The following is a 10,002-nucleotide window of genomic DNA, read 5'->3' as shown; positions in this document are numbered from 1 at the left end:
GGGAGAGGGGGAGGGGGAGGGAGAGGAGGGAGAGAGAGAGAGGTGGGGGAGGGAGAGGGAGAGAGAGAGAAACTGATGTAAATACACCTTTAAAAGAATTCAACAGTCCACAGACTCACTATGTGATCATTTCCTTATTCCACAAGTATGTGATTTGGGCACAGTGGCTGGCATAAGCTTCCTGTTGTCTCCCTGGTCTGTTGAGTAAGAGTCTTTAGGGTAGAAGGGCCAAGTAGGATCCTCTGAAACTATCCAACCACGACTCCATCAGCCACAAGAATGTAGCTGAGACAGCCTCGTGTTCTGAAAGAGAATTGCTGTCAGTATCAGACTTGAAGTATATGGGAATGCTGCACCCCAGCATAACCCTATATAATTCCCCTCTAGCCCTTTCAGAGAATAAACTGACAGATCATGATGAATGGCAGTGGGTTACAAACTTAACTAAGTGGTAGTCCCAATCTCAGCTGCTAAGCTAGATGTGATATTTTTACTAAAACAGACCAACACAGCCTCTGGCACTCAGTATGTTGCTATTGATCTGATGAATATGTTCTTTTCAACCCTCATCAATAAACAGGATCAAAAGCAGGTCTCCTTTTAGTGGTAAGAATGTCAGCTCTCACTGGTAGTCTTGCCAAGGGCTATTCAAAGCCTCTTGTGCAATGTCACAAAAAGAGTCTGCAGAAATATTAATTATCATACTATTCCAGATTCGATGGAATTGGTGGGGACATCATTATTATCAAATTTAACACAGTAAACAGAAGTGACATCTCTATTGTCAGAAGGTGAGAATAAAGTCACATAAATATTCCCAATTCACCTCTATAATGACCCTTTAAGGAGTCCCATGACCTTGTGCATGCTTGTACAACATCTTTGAGGCAAAGAACAAAACATTGGATCTTGTGTCTTATTCCAGTTTTCTGTTGAAATCCTACCCAAAATGCAGTGGTGGCAAAATACTACCATATTACTATCCTGAAGGACCTATAAAGGATGTTTGAATAGAATATAACATCTCTACTCTGATTGCATTTAGTTTTCCTAAACTGGGTGTCCATGAGAGAATCTAGCCCTAATGCCACAGGTCTTCTAGTAAAATGAATATATGTCTCTTCTGGGCATCTAAAATGGTATTAGTAGTGTAAGATATTGGAAGGACTGAGAAAATAGTCATTTGGACTACTTTCTGTCTTCTTTGGCTTAGATGAAGATCACCCTTTGAGAAAACTCTACAACCTAGAGGCTAAGGTTGTAAATGTCAAATGGCTGGGAGTGATTCAAAACCATCTAGGATCTCGAAGATCACCAGAAAATTTAATAAAGAGCAGAATCAGATTCTAGGAGATGAGGCAGCCTCCTGATAAAAGGAGTGTCAAAGATTTTTGGGCCATTTTAAAACTACAAAAAAATCTTCAAAAATTTAAAATAGTATGTGTTCCTCTTGGGAAGATTGTGCTGACCCATTGATTGGATGACTATGAAGTCTACTATTTTTGAGTTTCTGAGATATGCAGCAAAGCTGAGCTATGACACAAAGGGACTCTCACCCGTCTATATGACTAGTAGATTAAGCAGTGCTATCAGTTGCCAACGAAGGTGACCTGTGTATGAAATACTTGTAGCACCCTATATAAGGAAAGATCACCACTAGATCCTAAGGTTCTGGAGTTTTGCCTGACTTAGCTCCTTCCTCAGCCCTAACAGAGATGGGTTTTCTTATCATGGAACACTGACTAACCATCCAGCTAAAGCTACCCATTATAGCCAGATACTATCAGATCCACAATGATGGCCACAATGTTGGGCAGGCACCACAATAACCCATCAACTGTGGAAATATCTAGAGAGATCTAACGGGTACAACTAAGTCCACTCTTCCTCAGATTCTTGCATTTCTTAGCTAAGTTCACATCCAAGGCCTTGTAATCAGCCAAGGAAGTTAACTGACCACATCTCATAAATGGGTTGCTTTGGCAAATGGTAATAGATGGGTAATGGGAGAACAGGCTGCCACCAGTCTATAGACCATTAAGAGGTGTCTTTAAGAGTGATGATGGTCACTCCTCCTAGTGAACAATTTATTTGCTCAAACTGTTTGTAAGGGAGAGAATTTACCTGACTTAAGGGTATACTTGGGACCATTCAATGGTGGAAAATGGCTTGCAGTATGGGTGAGCAACTCAAAGAAACAAACTTAGAGTATAATATTTTAGTCATGTTGAGGTAGATGGACCTATGTCACAGGGCACATCTCAAAGAGTGGCTGTCTGGTTCACTTCAAGACCTCCAATGCTAGTGTGGCACTGAACAACTAGGCAACAGAATATCCTACATTTTTTTGCAGCCTACTTATAATAAGGTTCAACCTCTACTCTTGGCTACCTCAGCAGAAGTAGTGGAACAGAAGAGTTATTAGGATATGGGGAAAGTGGATCTGTTTAGCAATAGTTCTTTAGGGTTGAGCTCTGTCTTCTTTCTCAGCAGTTCAGTCCTGTAGCAAACACCAAATACATCTCAGCAGTGCAGACCAGTCCTCTAGGCAGGCAGACACCACACACGAACTAGCAGCTACAGTTCAGTCGTTTTGGCAGGCAGACACCAGGCATGAACCAGCAGCTGTAGTTCAATCCTGAGTAAACTGCAAGACTTGCCAACTGGCCTGAGGCAAGGCCACAGAAATGGCAAGCTGCCACAGGAACCTCACAAGCAGTTCTGGGGCAAACTTCTCTGAATGGCAGCATTACCACAAGTTGAGTTCAACAATGCTACATAAGGCAAACCAATACATACATGTCGTTAGTGAAGAATAGTGAGACAGAGCAAACCAAACCAATGCTCAGTGCTTGTCTCTGTCTATGAGGTCATATTTATACTTCTTCATCAAGAGTCCTTTCATGTGTTTGCTATATCAAAACATCCTTTTATCTGTGGGCCCCAGAAGAACATCATTTGACATAACTAACTTTCCAAAGAAACTAGAAGTTTCCACTTTAGTCCTACTAGCTGGTCTATCTCCCCAGATTCTCCAAGATACACACTGAAGCTAGGAGATGAGGCAAGGATAAAGGCATGGACATGACACTAACAGTATCAATTCTGTCTCACCAAGCCCAGTCTAGCAACTGCTGTGCCGAATGTCTGTCTGACTTTCACGGCAGAGACTAACATGGAATCCCCTGTAGAACACACAGCTCTTAAGAAGGCCAACCAGCTGGTAGACTTTTTACCTTGAATGCCCTCTGTTCATGAAGATGTGTGACTCATTCTTCCTTACTGACACTCATTTGGGTATTGGTTTGCCTTTCTTGCCTCAGTGCCTCTGGCAGCACTAGCAATATAACCATTCTTACATATTTTCACAGGATGTTTGAGGACAATTGGTGCCAAGAGTTGGTATCCACATGACAGGACATATTTCTCTCTCCCACCAGAGTGGGCAATCCTGAAATGCTCCTTAAGGCTCTACAGAGGGCCAAGCAATATGAAGTTCCATTTGCATTCACTGTGGAGTAGCTCAATAAAGTACATTGGGTTGGCGTTTTCTCCTTTATGGTCTCTTAATTTCCTACCTCTGGTGCTTGTATTTCCTAAAATAAAGGCCTGCGTTCACACTCCTTTCTTGGGTTTTGTTTTCTGAGCAAATTGTGGCTAAGACACTATTCCATCTACACCTATTAAAATGTTTTGCTTGTTTGTTTTCTGTGAATAGAGAAGCCCATGTGTTGTAGTAAGCAATCCTTGCTCACACTGGCCCTGCCGTACAGGAGCTGGGTTCCTGAGTAGATACTTGGCAAGCTTTGGAAGAATTACGATCACGGCTGTGACGTCCATCACACTGGTCTCGAAGTGGGTTGTGCAGGTGGTATCCTACACTGTGATGAAAGCTTCCTCACCAAGTAGAGCATCCTGACATGAGCTGCATCTCCTCACAGGAAGAGGTGACTGTTCAGGTTTGAAAAAGAGAGACCATTAGTTCATAGAGAGATTCCCATTCAAGAAAAGCCCTTTTGTTTTCTTCTCTTATAAAAGATTCAGCACCCATCCACACACACCTCTCTGCTCTTCAGCTCTCAATGCTTCCACATTTGGTTCAAAGAATTTCCTTGATAAGACTCAGAGCACCGCTCAGTATATAGTTTAGTCTTTGGGCCACCACTGGTAAGAAAACAATACACTTTTAAGTTGAGACAATCTTTGGAAATTATCCATAGCTAGGAAAAACCCTCCCATTTGACAGACAAGGAAACTGAGTTCAGAACCATTTCCAAATTTCTTCTCACTGTCATGAAGCTAGGCTCCAGTCTCTAGCCACACACTGTCTGGAAGGTTCTCTGGACTGCTGTTACTGTCTAACAGCAGTCAGGATTTCTTAAACATTTTTTTTTACTCAAAAACTCCTTTTTCTTTGAAAAATTTTTATAAGACTCCAAGTACATAGATACCTAAGACAGGTTCACAAATTAAGTATTACTGATAAAATCCTAATGAAATTTTACAACAGTGCATTGCTATGCATATAAATTTACTGTTAGGACACAAGCAAATCTGCATACTAATGAGATAAATTTGCTTATTTATTTTCTAGAAAATAATTAAATATTGGCTGAATATTTAAAACTGCAGGACATAGAGTATCTCTAATGACGTTAAAAGTTGACCGACCTTTTGACTTCATAATCATCAACACTGAGAACACCACCTTACATCAATATGTTAGGTACAAAATGGCAGAATTGAGCCTTTTCAGAAGTTTTGGGAAATTCTGTCCCAATTCCAAGTGAAAATTCAGTTAGCATCTTTCTGTGAGACTCTGGTCAGCCACTGAAACAGCTACTCTTGAAATCAAAGATTTTAACCCAGTACATTCTAAAGATATGCTAATTTTATCTTTACATGAGGAATGAGAATAGGAACTTTATAAAAATCTTTACTTTTTATAATTAACAATCATGCTTTTATAGGAACAGAAAACTCCATATACACAGTAAATAAAAAGAAAGACAAAAAACACCACAATTCATAGCACGTCTTTAATCTGAACCAGGGCATTTCAGAAAGCATTGCTTCCCATAGCATCATGTGATATCCTGTGCAGTGCAAAATGCACATGCCCTATGAGCAGGACTAAAGCTGCAGGGAAGCCACACGATGCAATGTAGGTTCATAGGGCATTTGATTTTTGACTAATTTTTGTCATTGCACATTCAGAAACCTTTGAGTCTTGCCAAATTTTCCATTGCTCACAGGGTAAGAGGCTAGAGCCTAAATGGCCCTTTACTAAAAGCAGCTATAGAAGATGAGAAATGTGAAAAAAAAATGAAGGAGTGACCAATACTGTGCACATTGAAAACACATACTTTGTTCTATGCGTGATGCAGGGATCTCATACAAACACTAGGCAACATCCTCTGAATGGTTACTAGGCACCTGCACAATTAGGGAAGGTGGTTGCATTCTTATTGCTTCAATGTGTATTGAATATTGGGTCAGAAACAAAGGAGGAGTGAAAAGGAATCAAATAAAAAGAGATCTGTTGAGTGGGCATTTGATTGTTGTGTTTTCAACAAGCTTGTGGACATCACTCTGGGGTCTTTGGCTCACTGGTGACATATCGCTCAACATGTTCTGCTGTTTGCGATAACTGATCGTTTTTCACTCAAAAAAAAAAAACAAAACTGAACAAAAAAAAAAAAAAAAGATCTAGTTATAATGCCTCTGGCTAAGAAGAAGCTAAGAAAGAGATGCAGGTAAGTTAGTTTCCAAGAAATGAAATAAAGAACACAAGGGATTGCGCTATAACTCAAGCTTTAAAGAAATCTTGAATCCCCATCTGTGCTCCCTCACTTGCCTCTATGTGGTCTGAGAGCGTCTCTCTCAACCTGCCCAGATGACTGCTTCTGATCCTACATAGGCTAGAGGATTAACTAGTAATCATGATGTGCTTGACACCTTCCGTGTGAGAAGGGGGCCTGCTCCAGCCTTCCCTCTGATTCACAGTTTGCAACTGTGCTAGTGCTTAAAGCAAGCAATGCTACCACCAGCAGGTGTGTGAGCTAGCACTATTGCTATAATGGAGACTCTGAAAGGGAAGAGAATGTGCCATAGAGAGGGACAGCAAGAAAGGGCAAAGGAGGTGAGGTTGACTCTGCTCTCTTTTCCCTCTTCCTCGGGAGCAGCAGGGATGATGTTATTGGTGTCCAAAGGTGCACAATGTTGCTTCCTATAAAATTCCACAAAGGCATTCTTGCTCAGCTCAGACTAGAAGATCCGTGACCCTCAGGCTTTGGAGCTCCGAGAGCAGGCAGGAAAGCCCTGCCACACAGCTCATGTTTTTCTGGCAGGTGGTTTCTTTTTGTTTCAGTTTCCTGTTTGACACACACACACCCCTTTCTCTCTAGGGGACTGACACACCCCCACCCCCATGTTCCCTGCTCAGCCCCTTATCAGGGCCATATCCTATCATTCTCTGTCCCTGACTTTGACTGTTTACCCATACTGCCTTGCCAACTGCCTTGCTAATGAGCTAGGTCCCTGGGAAGCATCAGCAGGAAATGAGGAGACAAAGGAGAAAGGTCAGGGTATTTCTTCCTGCTTTCTTAGACCATAACTAGGACCCTTCACTGCTGAGGTTTCCAACCTGGGGTGCTCAACACAACAGCAGTCATCTCTCAAGCGCTGGAACTGTGGGTTTGTTTTTTTTTTTTCTTTTGTCAGGGAATATCCCGAGTGCCCAGAAGCCTTATCCCTCATGTTTAGCTCTCTATTCCTTTTCACAGCGCTGTGACTACTGTTTTTTGCTGTGCTCGTGAGTAATTAAACAATCATTTACCAGCTCTTGTTGGGTTGTTCAGGCTGGCCTTGAACTCACTCTTCTAGCAGATCTTGAGCTTGTAATAGTCCTGCTTCAGCCTCCTGACTAGCTGGCATTGCAGTCCAGTGTCACCCAGTGAGGATATAAGCTGTGTCTCGATTCACATTTTTCATTTCCTCCATCTGGACAATTCAAATCCCTGCCAGAGCCTTGGCTGATACGTCTACGTGCTTAGGGGAAATCCCTTTACCCACAAGGCCCAGGGGCAGCCCTGCCTTCCCCCCCACACACACACACACACAAATTTTGGTTACAGAAGGAATCTGGTAAAACATGCTGAGTAACATAGCATCAGTGTTTACTGACATTAAGCTCAGTAGTGATTAAGAAAATGTGATCTTTCCTTATTATAAAGGGATCACGTTGGATCTCCTGTTGTGCACATACATGCATGGAGATGGGGGTTATTGGGTGTGTTCCTTCATCACTTTCTACATTGTTTCTTTGAGGCAAATTTTTTTACTGAACCTCACTTTTTTTGCTAGGCTGGCAGCCAGATAGTCTCTGTGGTCTCCCGGTCCCCCCTAATCAATGCTGGGGTAACAGGGCATGCTTAGGAGCACAGCTGGCTCACACAGATGCTGAGTGGTATCCCAATCGTCACACTTAGTCAACAAGCACTCTTAACTGATGAGCCGTCTCTCCAGCCCCGGTCTCTCCTCTTGTTTGTGTCACTAAATATATTAGAAATCATTTCCTTCACCGAGAAATATATTTCCAAATCGATGAATTGATCCCTAGTAGCTCTAAAACTAAATCTAGGAGCTCAAAATTCTTTTTTTTTTTTACTGCTCCAGTCGATGGAAGGGGACTTTATTTGGTCCCGGGGTCACAGGCTAGGTATGGCCCCAGTTTTATTTGACCTTCTTCTTGGGGCGCAGGTTGTTGGTATGGCCGCACTTCTTGCGGCAGTTGACTGCACGGGGGTGCAGGCGTGCGTAGCACTTGCGGCAGATCATCTTGTCACAGTTGTACTTCTGGGCAAGCTGAGGAAGGGATAGCTCAATGATGCCACCGCGCAGGCGCAGCACCAGGTGCAGGGTGGATTCTTTCTGGATGTTGTAGTCGGACAGGGTGCGGCCATCCTCCAGCTGTTTACCAGCGAATATCAGCCTCTGCTGGTCAGGTGGGATGCCTTCCTTGTCTTGGATCTTGGCCTTGACGTTCTCGATGGTGTCACTGGGCTCGACCTCAAGAGTGATGGTCTTGCCCGTCAGGGTCTTCACGAAGATCTGCATGTTGGCGTCTGCCGCTCGGCCGCCTCGTTGAAGAGAAAGAGAGGGAGCTCAAAATTCTTAGTGACTTCATAGCACTGTGGCAGGGCCTGCACTAATCCTCTAGTTATGGAAGTTCCAAGTTCTCTGTGTTCAAAACACGTCTCCATTTAACATCTTCGGACCATGTATAGTACTTGAAAACATGATACGACTTGAAAACATGACTTAGGATGATGCTATACATATGCTTCAGCAGCAGGGTCAACCCTCAAGAAATGATCACCTCTGTCTCCCTCTGAAGCCAAGATGCTCAACTGAAACCTCATAAGTCCTTTATAAACTGTAGAGGTAGTGTTAGAAATTGGTCCATAGAGCCGGTTTGCAGGCAACTCAGTGGAAGTCGGACTCCCACTACAGCAATCATGTCTGTCATGTCCTATAATGGAGGGGCCATCATGGCCAAGAAGGGAAAGAACTGTGGCCATCACTACAGACAGGCATTTCAGGATCCAGGCCCTGGTGGTGACTATGAACTTCCAAAAGATCTTTCCCATAGGTGACAGGCTCTACATAGGCCTAGCCAGCCTGGCCACTGACGTCCAGATAGTGGCCCAGGAACTCAAGTTCCTACTGAACCTGTGTGAGCTGAAGGAAGATCGGCAGATCAAGCCTTACACCCTCATGAGCATGGTGGCCAACCTCTTGTATGAGAAACGGTTTGGTCCCTACTACACAGAACCTGCCATTGCTAGCTTGGACCCAAAGACCTTTAAGCCCTTCATTTGTTCTCTGGACCTCATTGGTTGTCACATGGTGACTTACGACTTTGTAGTCAGTGGTACTTGCTCCGAACAAATGTATGGGATGTGTGAGTCTCTCTGGGAGCCCAACATGGATCCAGAACACCTATGTGAAACCATTTCTCAGGCTATATTGAATGCTGTTGACCAGGATGTCATATCAGGCATGAGCTTCATTGTCCACATCATTGAGAAAGACAAGATCACCACCAGGACACTGAAGGCTGGGATGGGCTAACTTGTGCACTGGATGGACTAACCTGTGCCCTGGTTCCATCTCCCTCTCCCTTTTGTTGTTTTTCTTTTTAATAAGATTGCCTTTCTTTCCAAAAAGAAAGAAAGGAAGGAAGGAAGGGAGGGAGGGAGGGGGGGAGGGAGGGGGGGAGGGGGGGGGGGGAGGGAAAAAACTGGTCTGAATCTTCCACAAAAACCCTTGGAGTCAAGAATAGCGCCTATGCCTTTAGTCACACTGTACTGGCAATTTATCCAATGTGAGGAACTGGAGTCCTTTCTTCTTCAGGGCAGGGTTTCTCTGTGAAGACTTAGCTGCCTTAAAACTTGCTGTGTAGACCAGGCTGGCCTTGAACTCAAAGTGATCTTCTGCATGCCTCTGACTCCCGAGTCCTGGGATTAAAGATGTGTACTACCACCACCAAGCAGAGTGAAGTCTTACTTCAAGATTTTTATATATGTATTTCTCTTTAGAAGAGCAAAGAACTGTGTGTTAAAAAGGCAACCACCCTGTATCACAGTGAATGCCAGTTGTATTTATGTTAATTCTCTCCATCCCTTCTAAAGGACAATGGCCAACATTCAAGGAATTTGGGTCCCATGAAAGGTCTCTCACTGTTGATGGCTACCCCAGCTCCTAGAGCTGAGTAGTCATAATGACTTCTTTCTGTTCCTTTCTTTCCCCATAGTCCCTATAAAAAGCACTTCCAATAACTCTGCTTGATTAAAAAAATTGAGCAGTAGCTTAGCTTTTTGTAATGGAACTTTCACATCAAGCGCAGAAGCTACATTGACATCCCAAACGAAAACTACACCATCACCCAGGAGGCACTCCATTTTGGATGAATTCTTGATTTGCCTTGTATGTGACTGA

At 43.4% G+C, this 10,002-nt stretch overlaps 1 protein-coding gene and 1 pseudogene across 1 annotated transcript; one reads left to right on the top strand and one right to left on the bottom strand.

Annotated features, from left to right (window-relative positions):
• Window positions 1-7,655: 7,655 nt before the first annotated feature.
• LOC114635790 (ubiquitin-like) lies at window positions 7,656-8,155 on the bottom strand. The gene has a single exon (XM_028784213.1). The coding sequence runs from the start codon at window positions 8,116-8,118 to the stop codon at window positions 7,735-7,737; it is 384 nt and encodes a 127-aa protein (XP_028640046.1). The 5' UTR covers window positions 8,119-8,155; the 3' UTR covers window positions 7,656-7,734.
• Window positions 8,156-8,519: 364 nt separating this feature from the next.
• LOC114634758 lies at window positions 8,520-9,135 on the top strand (annotated as a pseudogene).
• The last annotated feature ends 867 nt before the right edge of the window (window positions 9,136-10,002 follow it).

Source organism: Grammomys surdaster, unplaced genomic scaffold (genome assembly GCF_004785775.1).
Source record: "Grammomys surdaster isolate TR1022 unplaced genomic scaffold, NIH_TR_1.0 99, whole genome shotgun sequence".
In the NCBI taxonomy this organism is placed as follows: Eukaryota; Metazoa; Chordata; class Mammalia; order Rodentia; family Muridae; genus Grammomys; species Grammomys surdaster.
The sequence above is the reverse complement of the archived record's forward strand: the minus strand, read 5'-3'. Positions and strand labels throughout refer to the sequence as shown.

What these genes read in the sequence shown, in the direction of transcription:
- LOC114635790 (XM_028784213.1), bottom strand. Translation starts at nt 8,118, where the DNA reads ATGCAGATCTTCGTGAAGACCCTGACGGGCAAGACCATCACTCTTGAG.